The 19,353-nt window shown below is 31.4% G+C and overlaps 1 protein-coding gene across 1 annotated transcript in view; it reads left to right on the top strand.

Moving 5' to 3' along the window:
* Window positions 1–19,353, top strand: part of LOC118762453 — a 127,406-nt gene that overhangs the window by 87,144 nt on the left and 20,909 nt on the right. The window contains exons 16-22 of the mRNA XM_036501000.1: window positions 8,694–8,813; window positions 12,439–13,170; window positions 14,182–14,352; window positions 14,567–14,781; window positions 15,556–15,703; window positions 16,986–17,297; window positions 17,876–17,962. Of these exons, the coding sequence (XP_036356893.1) occupies window positions 8,694–8,813; window positions 12,439–13,170; window positions 14,182–14,352; window positions 14,567–14,781; window positions 15,556–15,703; window positions 16,986–17,297; window positions 17,876–17,962 (1,785 nt within the window). The remainder of the gene's footprint in view (window positions 1–8,693; window positions 8,814–12,438; window positions 13,171–14,181; window positions 14,353–14,566; window positions 14,782–15,555; window positions 15,704–16,985; window positions 17,298–17,875; window positions 17,963–19,353) is intronic.

Genomic DNA, 19,353 nt, shown 5'->3' with positions numbered 1-19,353 from the left:
GTACTGAAGGGAAAGTGTTGGAGACATAAAAAAAAAAAAAACAAATTTTAAAATATATTAACAGTTGTTAAAGTGATAATCAGAAACTGTTGTCAGTATTAATTATTAAGCACTCACTCAGACGATGACTTCAGAGGGATAAAAAGCAAAATCAGTCTGGTACAATTTGCACTCATTGAAACAATCCTGTGAGGATTAATTGCTTCTGATAATAATAGTTTAATACAGCACTTCTCTTAAAATTTTAACTAAATCTGTGAATTCATACAGAAAAAAAAAACCCTCAACAATATAACATGTTCTGTGTATCATTTATTACAATAAGTTGAAAACTATTAATACCTATAAATAAAATAATGAAACATTTATTGACATTTTCAAATTGCTGATGAAATTAACAAGTAGATAAATATTGTACCTCATTCTTAGTTTCCTCCTTAATTTATATTTTTAGTAATGGAAACTATAAAAAAATATGTTAATTACATTTGATGTTTTCACATTTTCTCATATGGTCTAAAATATCTTGAGAAAACATCTGTAATGATTTATAAAGAATAACATATGTAACAACCTGTTTTTGTTATTCTACCATTAAGACTTGTTTTCAAAATAATAAGGGTTAAAAATGTAGCTAAATGAAGTCAAGTAAGTGATTTAATAGCAAGAAGTTATTCCTTGAAAATAGTAAAAATACTGTTGTGTTAGTTTAAGTAACTAACAGAAATTAACCTTAAATAATCATTCTAACCCCTGATGAACTTTTGCAATCTAAGCACCATGATTATGAAAATATTTGTTTAAACTGTATTCATAAATATAAATGGCTGAAGGAATTCAACATGAGTTTTTGAAATAAGAAAGTGTTTAAGATTTAACTTTGTGTTTTGTTTTTTAATATGTGTGTGTGTGTATATATGTATATATATATATATATATATATATATATATATACACACACACATACATACATACACGTATACATTTATACACTCTCACTGGATTCATGATTTTTTTAAAGGTACTTATTTGTCATATGTTGTATGTATGTGTGTGTATGCACATCTGTATATTCTAATAAGCCTAATTCTCTATGTGCATTTAGTAATGTTTATATTATATTTATGGATATATAAGAACATAATTAGTGGTCTCTGTCTGGTGATATGTACTTGTTACTTTGATGCTTATTAATGTGGACAGTTTCCATTCTTAAATATATTGTAAGTGTGTGTGTGTGTGTGTGCGCGCACATGCATATATACATGTATGATTCTCGTTTGATGAAAATAAAACAGCCTATGATATATGGAGAGGATGCAGTGCAATTCAACAGTAATTTATATAGTTCAGCAAATTACTGACTGTAATGTGTATACACTTGTTTACTTGAATGGGACTGTATTTCTGCATGTGACTATATTATTAAAACAGAATAGTCAGAAATAATGAAGTTATTGTCCCTTAGTTTATTTATATTCAGGTATAACATTATGTGCATTTATTTTTAACACTTTTCTGTAAATAAGAACCTGAAAGACATTCACTGTGGAGTTTTGTCTTGGTGGAAGATCTTTCTTGGTAGACTTTGTATTATAAAACACATCAAGCCATTCTCTTAGTGTGTATAAGTACATGGAGCAGTCAAGCTCAAGATAAACATTTGATTCTCACTGCTTTGTGTAGTTATACTAAAATGAAACACTGTTTAACTTATTATGTCCTGTATAATAGTGCATGTGTATGGAGGTCTCACATATGCAATAAAATGAATTCAAAAGCATTGAGATTTTTCATGCAATCAGTGAACTCTACCTCCCTTTAGGGGGTGTTTAAAATTTGAATCAATGAATCAAAATTTTTTGAAAATGCGTACAATAAAAACTATAATAGATTGTCTTTAGAGCCAACTAGTGAATGCAACTGACATTTTCAAGTCTCAGTTGGTCCACAACAGAGAATATTCTATTAAGACGGCAAGATTTAGAAGTGCTCAGTATAAAAATAGAGCGAATATAGTGATGCTCTCTATGTATAACTACAATATGATTGAGGAAAATACATCAGAGGAGCATTCTGTTAAGCAATTTTACATATATGGTACAGGTTTACATATGTCATATAGTGAGTTGAAAGACTATGATGAATTAAGATTGTCCATGTAATTAGTAGAAACAAGTGATTAGTAAGAGTGTTTAAAATATGAAAATAAGCAATGTGTGTGTGTGTGTGTGTTATCATCATTGTTTTTAAGTCTGCTTTTCCATGCTTGACATTTTGTTGTGTTCCTTTGTCATCTCCTTTGTAAAGTTCAATGTTCTGAGATAGCTTTTACCACTTGTGCCCTCGTCTTCCACGGTCTTCCTCTCCTAAAGTTTCCTATATACTAGCTCCTTACTAATGCATCTTTATGCATTACATGTCCGTACTAATGCAGTTGTCTCTTTAGCAACTATATCTGATTCCATTTATACCTTGTTTTTCACTCATTTCATCTATACTATGTCTCCCATGCTCACTACATTTAACATACAATGGGGCATACACTTGCTTCATTTCTCTCCAGCCTTCTCTCAACCTCTGCACTCAATGCCTACATTTCACTAACATATAACATTGCACTTCTTACAAAAGCAACATACTGTCTACTCTTCACTTGAAGAGAGAATCCCTCTGTTAATGACAGAAGTGATGTTCTTGAACTTTTTCCACCATATTCTCATTTTTGTTACTGTGCTTTCAGAGAACCCTCCTCCCTAGCTGATTAGGTTGCTTAATTAATAGACACTATCAACTGCTCCTATGGAACCATCAAAACATTTTATTTTGCTAGTGTCTGATACATCTGTCACATAGTCTTTGTTCATTTCTTGCCTGATTGTGATCTCAGTATACTTCTTATGCACCTACACTGTACTTTATGGAGTTCCTACATACTCATGTTTTGCATACTGAGCCCACCATTTGTCTGCTGATGGCAGAATTCTGCTTTGTTTTTTATCCTTCTTGACAATTTAATTTTACCTTGTTTATGCCAAGTCATCTTGATTCTAGGTTTTGTTTCCACATCTGGAATTTCTTCTCTAAGTCTTCTGGAAACTCTGTTATTAGGACTAGGTCATCAGCATATAGGAGTTGCTCTGGACAGCTCACAGAGCTCATTGCCAACTCTTTTTTTTCTAACTCCACCTCTCTACATGGCTTATGCTTCTCTCACAAACTTAGTTTTCTTAGATTCACAGTGTAACCTGTCAATCAACAGATGCTAGGTAGAGCTTATCCTTAGCTAAAAATTTCTCTTGTTTTCTTCATGAAGAGAGTATCAGCAGTACCCCAACCTGACACAAATCTGAAGTGTGTTTCACCTAAGCTGATTCTCTTTCTAATCAATTGTGCTAGTATTTTATCTGTTGCTTTCATAACTTGGCCAATCATTTTTGTACTTCTATTATGTCTTTCTAAAGTATCTCCTTTGCTTTTGTAGCTGTTGATGATTATACTGCCATTCAATTATACAGTGTGACACCTAGAGATAGACTGTATGAGTGATTAACTTGAGCCCTACTTTGTCACATTTTCTCAGCATTTCATCTTTATTCCTGCTTTATTTATCCTTAACTGATTCTTCTATTTAAGTGTATGCTGGATAGTTCCAGTTCTTCCTACACCTTTTCCACATTCAACATCCTCCTGTAATAACATTTCCAAGATCTTTTCTTCTTAGCTGTAGGTAATGGTCAGGTGTCATTTCACATTTTCTCCCAACAGCTTCATTTACTCTTTTACACTACTTTGCTATCCAGAACACCTACTTTTGATCTTCACATTACAGAACATTGGTGATCTTCTCAATTCCCACACAGTTGTTGCATGGCTTCTCTCTTAGCTACATGACATACTTCTTTGCTGCTCCTCCTTCTCTTCCGATCATTCCATACCTGTCTTTTAGCTTTTATGGCTCTATTTACATTGCTATTCCACTACCATGTTGCCTTCTGTTTAGCTGGTGTCTTGCTAAAGTTGTAGAACTGGTTGCTAACTTTCAGCAGTAAAAACATATTGTCCCTTGTGTTATAGGTTTTTTATTTGTATTTCCCTCTTTTTCATTATGTCATCTAGAATCACTTCAAACATATTTAACAGAACGATGTTTTAGTTTCCACATATTCCTTTTCTAGAATGTCTTTTGTCTTTCATTTCATTTAGCTCTTATTCTGAAGTCATTAGTTAGCTTATGTTGAGAGGTATATTCTTCACTGGGGAAAGACTTAGTATTTGCAACTATCTTTCTAGTCTGTTTTCTGGTGTGACAATAAGGTCTGTCTGGCTTGTATGTTTCTCTGATAAGGTGATCAAATGCCTGGTTTATTTCCTGAAGTTTGTATTGTAGATAGTTCATTTGTATCACAGAACTGTAGAAACTTTGATCCCTCTTCATTCCTTGGATATAAATGGATGACCATTATATGTATGTACATGTGTGTGTGTGTGTATTTGTGTCCATATGTGTGTTCATTTATGTATATAAAACAAAAGAATAAATATATCAGTATATTGTTTTTTAAAAAAAACCCTTACCATTCACTCACAAAACCTCATTGCAATATCAACTATGTGATACCTGCCATTCCAGCTCAGAGCTAATATCATGTAGATAGGTGGTGTGTACAGATGACACTGAAATATCACTCTATTTTCTCCAAGTCCAAGCTCTCTTTTTTCTAATTAAATCATAAAAAAGTAAACGATGATTAATAAATCATCAATAAATATCACTAAATATTTACCTCAATGTCTGAGGTATTACTTCCATGATGTTTGAAAATTGAAGGAAGAAAGAGCAATAAAATGCAAAAAAGAAACACACATGATGCAAACATGATGCCTTTTGACAGGAAATTCCTTTTAAGATAAGGCTAACCATTGCTTCTTGCACAGAAAAGTACTTAGTTCCAGTTTTTCAATCCTCAAAACAACACTTTGAATTGTGGTTATATGTGGTTTAGGACTTGCCAACATTTGCTGATATTTACATTATAAGATTTTAAGACTTAAGTTTGACCTAGCCAGGACCAGTACTGGCTGAAACCTTTGTGTCTGTCTGTTTATGCCCATATTCGCACACACACACATGCATGCACATGTATGTTTATGTGGTTGTGAAGTTTGTTTTGCAACCACATTTAATTTGACTGTTGAGCACTTTGGCATCTTAGGAAACTCTCTTCTGCTACAACCTCAAGGTGACCAATGCCTTCTGAGTGGAATTGTTTGATGGATACTGAGAAGAAGCCTATCATGTATATGTGAAGGTCATTTCCACATGTCTTCATTAGCATGTTCTAAGTAGGGGAAAAAGGAGTCCTTGTTTATATTTTCTGTTATGCAAAAGTCCTGTAGTTTCAGTAGATTTCGTTCTTGCTTTCTATGTGTGAGGCTTAGTGGAATGAAAATACCTTACCTTAGAAAACAGGTAAAGATTGGCAAGAGGAAAAACATCCAACAGTAGAAAATCTACCCCAAGTTTCATGTGTCTCATGCCAACATAGAAAAACGGGCATAAAACAATGTGAATGTATGCATATACATGCATATGAATAAAAAAAAAAAACTGTATACATGTATGATCTTGTTTCTTTAGTTTTTGTGAGCCATCATGACTAGTTATGCTGAAGTACTGCTTTCACAGTTGACTGTTCTTTTTCTTTTGTTTCATATCTGCATATATTCAGAAGTCCAGTATTTTATGAGCTTTTTGGTGCCTGTGGTGTTTTTAGTTGCTGGATCAATAAACTGGTAGTTGCTGGTCTAAATTGCTTGTGCCTTTTGCAAAATTCTAATCTAGTATGTTAAAAACATCTAGTTACCTTTTGAAAGTCTCAAGAGTAACTCGAGTCATATTTTGTAATCCATTTTGGATACAAACTAATGCCAATAAGGTTTATGATAGAAGAGTTTGAGGTAAAGGAGTGTTGAGATCTGACAGTATCTTTTATTCCTCTTGTTATTTTTTGTCTGTTGACATATTGTTTCTTCTGGTATTTGTGATGTAATGCACAGATGCACTCTCAATGGTGAAAAACTTAGGTTTAGTATATGTTTTGGTGCATGCTTTTTGCAATCACTCTAGTTATTGTGCAAGCTCTAGGTAGCTAGGAGAACATAGCTATGAACAGTAACTCACTTTGGTAACAAGATTTCCAGAGAATTGACACCACCTTTGAGTCTGTCACAGCAACTGTCCCCAGTACTTAGTCACTGAGTTTTCAACAGGCTGCTGATAGTCTATGAACATGACTAGAGCAGCATAGTGATGACCATATCATTAATATACTTAAGAGTTTTGGGGCATTACAAAACATTTGTTGGAGATGTTTTCCATGTTGTAGGGATAGAAGTTAGTGGTACCGAACAGCAAGTTATTGTCATTCGCCCAGTTTTTATATAACATCTAAGTTTGTTGGAGAGCAATGTTATTACTTGCCACTAGTTTTGCATTTTAGCATAATTTAAGTGTTATCTGCATAGCTCGTGTGTGTGTGTGTAACAGTTTTTGTGTCTTCACATGTCACTGTGTGAGTGAAAATATTGTTTATTGTAAATAATATAACCTGCTGCTCAATAGTTTCATTGTATGTGAAGATTAGTACAATGCAAAAAACATCTTACTTGAAACACAAGTTAGGGTTCATGACAGTAAAAGTATTTGACTGTAGATAACTGCTTCAATAATTCTTATGTAACCCATACTAGCATGGAAATAAATAAATGAACATAAAAACAGCAACAATAATAATGGTGGTGATGGTGTCATCCACTGTCTATACATGTCCATGACCGTGTGTGTGTGTCATTCATTTTACGTTTGTTTCTCATGCTATGATGGATTGGACAGGGTGTTATTTGTAACAGGACTTGTCTTAATGCTCTTTGTGTTGCCATCCTTTGTCTGTATTTTGAGTAAAAGATTTGTTATTCCAGAGGTCTTTGAAAGCACAGAATGACCAATCATAATGTTAGGAAATAATGTCAATATTAACACCGTTTCATTCAAGTGGTAATGAGCATGGTTAATAATTTGGTTAATTTGGTTGATTTTAATTATTTGATTTCTGTCATTTTTTAACATTGGTGAGCATTTTGTAAGGTTGTTGTAGTTCGAATAAATCTATTTCGGAGTATGTTTCTTCAACAAAGCAGATCTTAATATGAAACAGCAAATCATTCTATTTCTCACAATAACTTGTACTTATTGACGTAAACACTCTTAGATTTTATCATCATTGTTGATGCCACTGATCATCATCATTCCTTTAGATTCTAGATTTTATCCTTGTTGTTTATACTGATATTTAGGCTAAGATTTTCAAAAATTCAGCAGTTTCAAAAATTCTATTTGATCTTGATTGCCATTTATTGATTCATTGATTCTTTCATTCACATTCATCTTAAGCATGATTATGTTGTTTTTGTTGTTTCCACCCCTCTAATTTTCACCAGTATAACTGTAAACACTGTATTTCTAAATTTAGCTTATAGTATCATTATTTCTGAAGCTCAATTTTTATATTTAGGTCTTGCTGTATCCCTTTTCTGCCTGCATGCATATATTGTTAACTGGATGAATCTTTATTTAAATAAAGAGGTTTATTTGAAAATATATACATGCCAACAATTCTCAATATTTATAACTTAATAGGAAGCATAAATTCTTATTTAATTACACTTGTAAGGAATATTTGTTAAACTTAGAATAGTAGATTGAAAAAAAGAAACAGTACATGGAATTAAGCTGTTTACAGTACTGAGTACAGTTGAAATTACTTTGGAGGCCAACATAACCTTTTATTCTCTTAAAGTTGATAAAATAAATATTTGTAATAAACAATGGTTAATTTAATTCAATCATTCAACTTGCACAACTCCACTAAAATGTTGGCTTTGTACTTAGTCAAGTGATATTAAATCTCTCCAACTTCACACTTTCAAATCATTATCAACATCAAAGGTAGAAAAATAGGCTTATTATTGAGATTTCACTATTGTTTTCCTTCTCTAGATTTTAGAATATAATATTAGAAATAATTTGTTGGGATACTTTTGTTCAGTCATATTTCATCAAATATCAAATTCTTTACCAATGCATATGAGGATAATGTTACATTTAAGGAATATTTAATCATGGTCTAGGTTGTATTTAATATTTATAGTTAACCTCAACATAAGCATTCATTACAAACCTTATCTTGTTTGAGTATTTTCTAAAGAAACTATTATTATGTTGAAATTTAATTTAATCAATGCTAAATAAAAATGTTAAATTCATTATCAATATCAAAAAGAGAGAGAGTGAAATAGGGAAAGAGAGCCCTCTATCTGAATTGTTGGGTATATTTAAAATTTCTATATATATTAATATATGTTGATTTTTCTTGATAATCAAACAAATGTAAAATAAGTTATAGTAATTTGAGTATTTTCCACTAGATTGTATTGCGGAATTGTTGGTGTCTAGGATTTAAAATATAGTCATTTATTGAATTTCTAAGTGAAGCTTCTTGCTTTTCTGTGTTTTGAAATTTAATAAGCCTCATCCAGTTAGCAAGAGCTGAGCTAAATGAGCTTTTTAAAAAGAAAATTACGTGTGGATATTTGTAATGTTCCCTTGAGAAAACCCACCACTGCTCTTCCAGGCTTTGGTATCCCTCCCCTGTGTCAGCAGAGTTCTGAGCCAACACCGGCTTCTCCTGGTCAAGTTACTCCAAAGGAAAAGACTAAAAAGCGCAAGAAGAAAGCAAGAACACAAGATGGAGGTAGTAATATAACCTCGCTTTGGGGATTATATATATATATATATATATATATGTATATATATATATATATATGAATTTATATTCCTTTCCTGCTGCTTTTGCCTCCCACTGCTTTTCTTTCAACATGAAAATCTCAACCTTCATTGTCTTTTGTTATTTCTTCTTTTTAAAACTAATTTTTATTTTGTTATTTAATAACTAGTATTTTTTTTTATTGTGTCAGACTAACTTGGAGTCTTTTAAAATGATTAAGAAACAGTTGCTATTTGATCCCTTATTGGTGCTTATATTGCTGAATTATACATGATTTCAGTTTGAAAATTTTAGAATATGATAAATATAATTCTACTAAATTTTTAAAAATTGAATTTTGACAGATAAAAAACACATAAGTAATTAAATATATTTTAAATAAATCCTTAACATATGTTTCCTCGATACACTTTTTCTTTGATTATATTTTAAAGTAAGTGAATTGATAATTCTAAAGTGTGTTTAACTTAAAATATGAATTATAGTGATAATTATTTCATTAATTCATATGTTTCAAAATATGTACCATTCCTTTATAATTGAAGTTTTTGAGAACATTACATAAAAACATTTTGAAGGTGAAAAGTTTTGAAAACAAGTTTATGGTTGTAAATTAAGTTTGCTGTTGATTTCCTCCTTTTGCTATATATTTATGTATCATTTAATGTATCTCTGAAAAATAGCAATTAATCATTAATTAATAAAGCATCAAATATTCTAATTTTTTGAATAAGAACTCAAAAGTTTATTTTTATAACCTTTATCTTTATTTCTTACGTTTATTGTACAGTATAAGCTATGTTACCTTTCCCCATTGCTAAAATTAAAACTCTAAGAGTTGTGAAGATATGAAATGTATTTATTTATGAAGCCAAACAAAAAAAACCCTCCTTCTCCCTCCACCCCTATTTCATAAAAGCCAGTTCATTTTAAAAGAATAGAATTATTCTTCTACACAATTTTTATCGGCAGTCCAATACACAATACACATAGCAGAGTTTACTTATTCATTTGCAATTGATGGTTCACTCAGTTATTGGAGTCTTGTGCCATTTGTGATCCTTCAGGCAATTAAATGATGAATCTTCTTTTTAATTGCTTTTTCATTTGAATGTGATGAGAAACTCTAGAGCAGTAAAGGAGTAAATCATCACCTTCAAAGAAATATATGTACATTTTAAAAGTATATTTCAGTTTCATTTTATATAAAAATTGGGGCTATATAATGACTGACCTCCCTCCCTAGTTCTTTAACAAAATGCCTATGATTTGACAGCAATGCTTTAATTTCATTTCCATATCTATTCCATTCTTCCATTCAATTTAAAATTGGCCTTTGATGTAAAAAGTACAGCAAAAACATTAAAATTTTACATTTTTTTACTTCGCAATTAATAATTTATTCTCATTGAATAATCTTTTCCATCATATTCTTGATTAATACTAATTCATGGATATGATTTTAAATTGCATGTAAGCATGTGATAAATGATGGTCGAGTAGACTAAATTTTCACTTTTCCAAAACTATTGTGTTTTGTCTTTATGAAGAACACTTTGACTCTTTAGACATTTTTTTATCTTTTAGATAGTCATTTTGCAGTGAAGTAAGCATTTCTAAAAGAAGCATCCTACTTTAGAAGATGTGATTGTTGAAAGCATCACAAAATATTTGAACATGGCACAAAGAAAAATGACTATAAATTGAAATCATTAACTTAAAAGTACACATAACCCCTAAAACTCTCTAAATGCATACATTTGTTACTGATCTTTTAGTTTTATCCAATATTCAGATAGAGGTGCATATATGCGACCATGTTTCATAACCAAGTAATTAGTGTACTGCCATATCTCCTCTCTAGCATCCTTGAAAAAATTCTTTTGCAATATATTCTTGCTATAGATTTTCCAGCAGTTGACCCCCTTTGCCATATAAGTTCATCCTATTAGTTAGATCTTGTATCTTTTACTTTTTTTAATCTTTAGATTGTAGCCATGCTGGCACTGCCCTGAAGAATTTTTTAGTTGAATGAATTTACCCTAGTACTTACTTTGTTTTTAAAGCCTGATACTTCTTCTATTGGTTTCATTTTGCTGAACTAAGTGACAGGGACATAAATACACCAACACTCATTCTCAAGCAGTAGTAAGGAGCAATCACAGGCACAAAGACACACACACACACACACACACACACACACACACACATGACGAGCTTCTTTCAGTTTCTGTTTACCAAATCCACTCACAAAGCTTTGGTTAGCCTGAGGCTATAGTAGAAGACACTTGCCCGTAGCTGCACACAGTGGGACTGACCCCAGAACCATGTAGTTGGGAAGTAAACTTCTTACCACACAGCTACGCCTGTGCCTATGGTCACAGATATTGTGTAACATGTTTTTGTGGAACACCTACAACTTCCTTATTATTTTTTTAATAATTGTTTTGTGAGCGTGCCATTACTAAAGGCATTTCAGATTATTGATTGATAGTATTAATGTATTCAGAAAACCCTTTAAACTAATGAAATAAAGAATTTATGGTTTGAACCTAGACAATCAGTTAAGAGAGTAATAAATATCCCATATCTTATTTTGCAGAAGCAGTTACTTTGCCTTATTTTGGTTAATAACCTTTTGATTCAGTTTTGGTTTTTAAATATTAGCATAGCTATGTGGTTAAGAAGTTGACTCCCCCAACCATCTGGTTTTAGGAGTCAGTTGCATTGCATGGCATCTTGGGCAAGTGTCTTCTGTTATAGTCAAACAAAGCATTGTGAGTAGATTTGGTTGACAGAAACTGAAAGAAGCCTGTCATGTATATATGTGTGTTTGCATTTCTTTGTCTTATAGTTGTAAACTTGCATCACCATCATACAGTCAGTGCCATTTGTTTCCAGTCTTCCATGAAAATGTGTCTGGTTGTGGAGAAATATTAATTTGCTTGGAAACCATCGTGGTTGGCAGTAAGAAGGGCATCACGCTGCAGAAAATCTGCCTCAACAAATTCTGTCTGACCCATGCAAGCATGGAAAAGTGGACAATATGTTGAAGACAATGATGATGAAATTGTTTCTTTAATTTCAAGTATTTGAACTAAATAACATAGTTGCTGTATCTGATGAATTAGTTGTGTGGGGGTAGATTTTATTTAGAATTTTTTTTTACACTTATATTTACTCTAAGAGAAATATTCAAAATGAAAGGAAATAATGCTATGAACACTCTTATATAAATATATTCTACTCAAGTATATTTGAATGTACTCATTTCAGCATACATTTTTTTTATTCATTTATTACAGTAACTTCAGTTTTGAACAAACAAAAATTTGAGCCATGTTCAAATATATTTTACTTAAATATTTTCATTAAGATTTCTCCCTTCAGATGCTTTGTGAACATTTTTTTGATTAAATTTTTTTTTTTAATTTTCTGCATGCACTCAACAGATATAGTTTATATTTTCATTCAACATTAGAATTTCATCTCATTTTAAAGTTTTTTTTCTTTTTTTTCTGTGACCTAAGTTAGCTCTAAAGTGATTTTTATATCTAAAAATTTCAAGACCTGATATATTTGCTTGCCTTAGGAATTGGACAAACTCTTGGAAATACATCTGGAATTGGCAATGGGAACTCATCAGGATCAGCAAAGCCTTTCAAACCGCCAATGGATTTAAATTTTAAACCTCAATCTGAAACAGATCGAAGAATAATTGAAATTTTGTATACTAATGTGCAACTTCAAAAAGAGGAGCAAGCGAAACAGCAGCAGCAACAGCAACACAATGGTGGGAAAAATTCTGGAAAAGCTCTGGCATCTAGTAACCGTCAGTCTCCAGCAACTAACACTATGGTTCCAGAATCCAATTTAACTGTCCCTCAAGCATCTGGCCAATACTCACAACAATTCCAGCAGCAAAACCTTGGACAACAAGCAACAAATTCTGCCATTCAGCCAGTTGTTCCTACAACCATCACATCATTAATGTCATCTTTGGCGCCTCCTCTGCCCAAATCACCACCCCCACCATTACCACCACTACCTCCTCCCCCTCCTCCACCACCACCTCCACTTCCTGAACATTCTCCACCAGCAGTTCCATCATCTCCTCAAGTTTTACATACCTCACAACAATCTAACAATGGGCAAGAAGTGGATTCTAAAGAGGGCTTAACAGTGTCTAACTTTCCACAATCTTCATCTTTTTCTTCCACTTCCAATTTATCTTTGGATGGACAGCGGATTAGCAGTACTAATGTGAGGAGTTTTGTTAATCCTACTGGATCTGAGGCATACACCAAAGATTCCATTAACAAAGGTTAGTTATTTTACCACTTGAAAATTCGGCCTTTTTTGCCATATTAACCATAGTATTATAATTGGATTTTATGACTTGTAAGTGATGGCTCAGAAACACAAAGTAGATAGATATTTGATATTTGTAATATATTGGACTTTCTAAAGTTTTCACTTCAAGAATTATAACTAAAAATACCAGAGACTAATACAAATTTCATTTGTTTTCTTTTTTTTCAGTCAGTTGACTGCAAAGAAGAAAATAAATTTAGAAATCTTAGTATAAGGGTCTGTGAAATTGATATATATATATATATTGCCTGAAATGGACTGGCTAGCCATTTAGATTTACATACCCAATTGAGAGTTGTCCTCTAAAATTCAAATTTTCCCACTTTTGATTAGAAATATTCCAGAGGGCTTCATCTTTTTAATTGTTGTTGTTTTTGTTGTTGTTGTTGTTGTTAACATGATTGGGTATTATAATATTTGAATCCCTCTTGTACAGTTTTACTTTAAGCATGTTTTATTATATCTAATATTTGAAACAAACCTTCTGTATGAAATTTCTCTACAAAGTATTTTCTGTTCGCCAATTAAAAATATTTTGTTTATGCAATATACTCTAAAATGATGATTTTAAATTAATTCTCTTATGAGATTTCATATTCTACTATCTTACAGTTTACATTTTTATATATATTTTGACTTTGTAGATTATTTTTATGTAATCTAAAGTAAGATGTTCATGAGAAAAAGTGTCATAATTTGTTAATTGATATTTGCTATTATGGAAAATAAATGCAGTTTATAGAATAACATGTAGAAAGGCTAAATTACGTAATGCTTTGATGAGTTTTGGTAGTAAGATTTAAAGCAATAAAAAATATATAGGAAATACAGGTATGTCATTTTCTTATTTCTAGTTCTGTATGTATTCATAATAATAGTGTTAATATTTGTTTTATGGCTATGAATTATCTGACACAAAGTTTATTTCTCTTTATTTTCTCACTCTTTATTTCATCACTAGGTGTTCCTATGCATCATCTTGGTGTTGATGTTTCAGCAACAAATACTTCAGTTGGATCCAGTTTACCAATTACTACACTTTCTCATGTCCACATGCAGCAGCAACAAGCTGCCTCACATGTGTCAACATTTAACATTAAAAAGGAACCTGAAGATGTGGTTTCTTTACCTGGTATGTTGCTTTCAGAAGTTGTTACATCTAAATTATATTATGCCAATCAATTTACAATTTTAAGTTTTAATATTAATTTGCTTAAAATAGTAATTTATTTATCAAATTCTTCATACATTTTATATGTCTGTGTTTGGTCATTTCCATTTTGTATTCAGATGGAATGTAATGCCCAATTTTTATTTGTAATTTCATTAAAATCAATTTTTTGTAGATAAATGTGAAGTAAAGAGTGAGATTGATGCTGTTGCAAGCATTGTTGATTCAAAGGGTAACCAGAACGTGCTACTGAAGCAGTTGCTGGCTTCATCAGCTCATAATCCTACAAGTGCTGTTGCAGCTGCAGCTGCAGTGGTTGCAACAGTGAATAGTAGTGCAGCTGTTCAGGCTCCTACTAGAACTACTCCATCAGCCAGCAGTCGCACTGAGGTATGTGACTAGTTGCTTAACTTTTATTGTGTAAATTCAACTAGAGGCCCACTAAATTTTTGTTTTCTCGTCTAACTTTCAGAAACTTCCAGAACTGAGTTTTCTTAAATGAGTATGCACGAAAATACCGTAGTTTATTTGTAAAGTTAACCAAGAGTTGTAGAAGTTAAAAATATATAAGATTGGGTTAAAGTTGAAGAGCTTGAATACTGCTCACAGTTTAGACTATTTGGTACTGGAAATTGAACTTTAAAAGTAAACTATTTGAGATGGAAATAGAAAGATCATGGTTAATTGAAACAACGACTTATGTATATTATTAACTGAACAATAGTTGAAGTAAGTTTAGTTACAATCACGTGCTACTAAATTATATACCATTAAACACTCAATTTGTCTGTCTACTCTTTATGTTAACATCACTGCCATAAACAAGTGAAAAATGATATTGATGACTATGAGATGGTAGATAGTCAGAACTACTGTAATATGTTAAATCTATTTGTTCTTAACCTTTTTCAAATTCTCTAAACCATGCTTCAAACAAAATAGCAAAGAAATCAGATGTGAGGTGAAAGAAAAGTCAAATATTTAAAAATTTTAATAGAATGGAATCTAAAATTGAAATTACTTCAGAAATGCATTTTGTAAATAATTACATTCAGTTATGATATATTTATTTCTGTATTTAATCTATTAACATTTGTTTAATAATTTATATGATAATTTGTATGTTTAGAAATGATTTAATTAAATGTATTATTAAAATTGTAGGAAGCTGATGAAGACAGCTCCTTGACTCCAGATCAGCTGCGTCAGCTGGAACTCATTGACAACATGCCCCTATGTAAAGAAACTGTGATTAATGAAGAAAGTGCTGAGTATTGCAACTTGAATGTTGAAGAACAGGCTAAGTTATGGGGTAAGAATTATTAAGATGTAATGTAATCAACATCTATTTGTTTTACTATAAGTAATGGTTATGACACAAAAGACCAAGGAAGTGACTTTATTGGACAGGTATGTTAAAATACATCTATTTTCACCAAACACTAAAGAAGCTTAGAGTCAAAATATTGTGAACAATCATTCTACTTTGAATTAATATTTAATTACATTTGCTACAACTTTTTTTCTTTTTTGCTACTTTCCTGTAGAATTTCACTATTTATGATATTGTTTTTTTTCATATATCTGTTATTCTTCAACTATAAATTACAGTGTATGTGTCACTCTATTTTACTGTCATCACATCCTCATTATTTTGTGTTTCCTTGGCTAGTATGTGTGGAATGGGTCTTGTATTTTTTTGTAAAAGACATCTTGTCTCTGAGGACAAATATTGTCACACACTGTTAGTTCTTATTCTGTCTCTCTTAGAAAAGCCCCCCCCCCCAGCATCTGTCATTTACCTATATTGCACAGTAATCTGTCCTTAACATACTTCTCATATCCAACTTTCCATATTATTGCATTAGATCTTATAAACGTTTTTAAGCAAACAAAGAGGTGTGAGAGGGCACTTACTCCTTGTAATAGTTTATTTCATTCATTTGTAGCTGAGGTTTGACTCTATTGCTACTTTGAGTAACAGAGTTACACATAAGCTTCAAATGAATAAATGAGCTCTATGTCTACTAAGTACTTTTTCTTCTAGTTACTTACCCAAGCACATATAAACAAAAGACAGCAGAATTGATATCAGGAATGGAAACAAATAAATGCATACTGTGGAAGAAGCCTCAGAAAAACTTGTCATGGAGAAGAAAATGAGGTTCAAAGTTTTCTGAGTAGGTAATAGTATTAGGGTGGGTGGAATAGGAATATTACGAGCAGAGAAATAGAGGTAAATCAAGTTGTCGTTATTATCACTATCGCCACTATTGTCATTTTTATGTCCATTTTCCATGATGGCATGGGTTGGATGGTTTGACAAGATCTAAGAGGTTGGGGTACCATGTCTTGTGGTGACATGGTGGCAGCATGTACCCTCGAGGTAACATGTCCCAGAATGTGAATCAGCAAGGGTGGGTAGGAGGGAAGAGTGAGATGGATATAAACATGAGTTGGAGGTAGTCAGATGCATATAGGTGATCATACCTGAATATGTATAATATATTGGAGCGTCTCTTATAATAAATTAAATTTGAGTATTACTTTTCACTTGAGTAAAAGAGAATGAAATGAAATTGTATTATTTGCAGAGAAGCGGAAACAGGAAGTTGCACTGAAAAAGAAAAAAGAAAAGAAAAAATGCATTGTTGAAGAAGACAAAAAGGGAAAGAAAAAGATAATTTCTGAATTTGGAATGAAAGAAAAAAGGAAAAAGTCCCAGAAAAAAGAAAGTGAAGGGCAAGGACCCAAAAAAAGAGCAAAAAAGTCTAAAAGCTCTGAAGATTATGATACTTACATAGATTCCTTCATGGCCCAGTTAAAAAATATGCCAATGGTATCCTTACAAGAACCAACTGTGAATATTAATCATCATATCTGTCCAGTTGTTGGTTACTTCAGTGGTAAGTTTTTTCAATAGAAATTTCTTTATTTTTTTTATTTTATTTTATTTTTTTTCAAATATGGATTCTGCTATGATATTGCATTTTGTAGTTTTTACATTAAATTTTTTATAGTATCATAAATCAGTGGATATGAATGTTTAAAAATGGAATGATTATTATGTACATTGATATGAATGGGCTTGCTTCTTTAAATTATATCAGCCATGATTCTTCAATATCATCAAAGAAATTATCACTAAAACAGAGCAAAAAAGTGATGGCATCTTCTGTATGATAATAACAACTCTTATTGAATTTTCTCCTACTGTAAATGCAGTATTGTCTAGACAAGGAAACAAAACTGTTACCAAACTTCCTCTTCTTTATCTTTCATTATTGTGATACTTATAAATGTATACAGACAAACAAATGTTATATTTAAGGATTGTTATCAGTAATCCAGGAATTCTTTGAGAAAAAAAGAAAAAGAAAGAAAGAAAAATATTTTTAGTAATTAGTATTCTGTATACATTAATGTAACTAAATTCTTTTTTGTCAACAGCTTTTATATGATCTTTCTTTTGTTCAATTTTCAGATGAAAATCGTTTATCAGGGTCCTATGGTGCTGGATATTTGGAAGGTGCGGTTGATTTCTATGGCAGCACAACTTCACACAGCCATGGTAGCTTAGCTCAGATACCCCAAATTCTACCTCCTATGCCTAATAGTGACATCCTAGCTCGGCGAAAGTTCCTCAGTGATGGTGAACACAAGCAGTATCCAGGTTCTCTTCTTAGCTTTTCCAACTGGCATGATCTGATGCATGCTGATGAACAATTGGATTTTAAAGAGCATCTTGGTTAAAGCTTAACATTATTAAACCAACAAATTAGTTCTAATAGTTTCTTAAGTGACATTTTAACCAATATTGCAAAATCAAACAGAATTATCGATATTATTATAGCCCTACTTTTTCCTGATGTGTACATTTCTCTTTGGTGTAGGGAGGATAGCCAGAGCCTATCTTATTCCAACATGCAGGAACAATGGCTTTACTAGTCTAATAAGTTGACATTAGTTTTTTAAAATGATATAGTAAGTAGTTCCAGATAGTCAAAAGTTGTTTAAGAAACTAGCAATCTGGATTTAGTTACTTCAGTGTGTATTTTCAGAATCAATCTGTTATGGTCAATATAAACATAAATTAAAGGTCAAATAGTAATATTTTAAAATTGCATGTCTTTTAATATGCTTTCATAGATACTAATCTGTTCAATATTTAAGTAAAACTATATAAATAGAAAAAAAATTAAAACATTTTAATTTCAAAAACATTGTATTTGATATTTTAATTTTTATGATGTTAGGTATTATCTTTACGTTCTTGCAGGGAAACTGATTTCTGCTTTTTTGAAAGAAGTCTCTTTAAGATAATTAAATACGATATAAAGTTTTATCTATATTTGAAACTTGTCAGTTGTTTGAGCAAATGTGTGTGTAATACCTACCCAGAAGTATTATAATGATTGTTAAACCAATACAGTTACAACAAAAATGAGACATTGATTAGTCTGTTACTCTTTTAGTAGTTCTAACCTTCTGGCTTTGGTCATGGCTGAAGCAAGATATTTTTTTAACGTATTAGTAAATATCAAAGTATCATGTAAAACTATTTGCATTTAGTCATAGTACTTATCAAATCATTTGCTATAAAATAAGTTGGGCAGTTATTGTTTAAAGGAAATTTCAATAGGCTTACTACATACACCTATTATTAATTTATTAATATTTTAAAATTTCATTTTTTCAATAACATTTGAAAAATTTATTTTGAATTAAATTTTAACAAATTAATATAATTGTGTGCTTTTAAAAGGTTATTTGTAACTATAATTATTCTATAGAATGTTATATAAAATTGTGGTGTTTCAGTAACGAATAACTTAAACTTCTGTTCTTAAATATTTAGCTACTTCTGTTGTAGATTTTTACCTCTATATAATGGTCTTTTATTTCTGGTCTTATCCTTTATTAATGTCAACTATTTGTGGTGTCAGTTTTTTAAGCATTAAT

The sequence above is a fragment of the Octopus sinensis genome, linkage group LG3 (assembly GCF_006345805.1).
Source record: "Octopus sinensis linkage group LG3, ASM634580v1, whole genome shotgun sequence".
In the NCBI taxonomy this organism is placed as follows: domain Eukaryota; kingdom Metazoa; phylum Mollusca; class Cephalopoda; order Octopoda; family Octopodidae; genus Octopus; species Octopus sinensis.
Note: the sequence above shows the minus strand (reverse complement) of the source record. Positions and strands in the feature narration are given on the sequence as shown.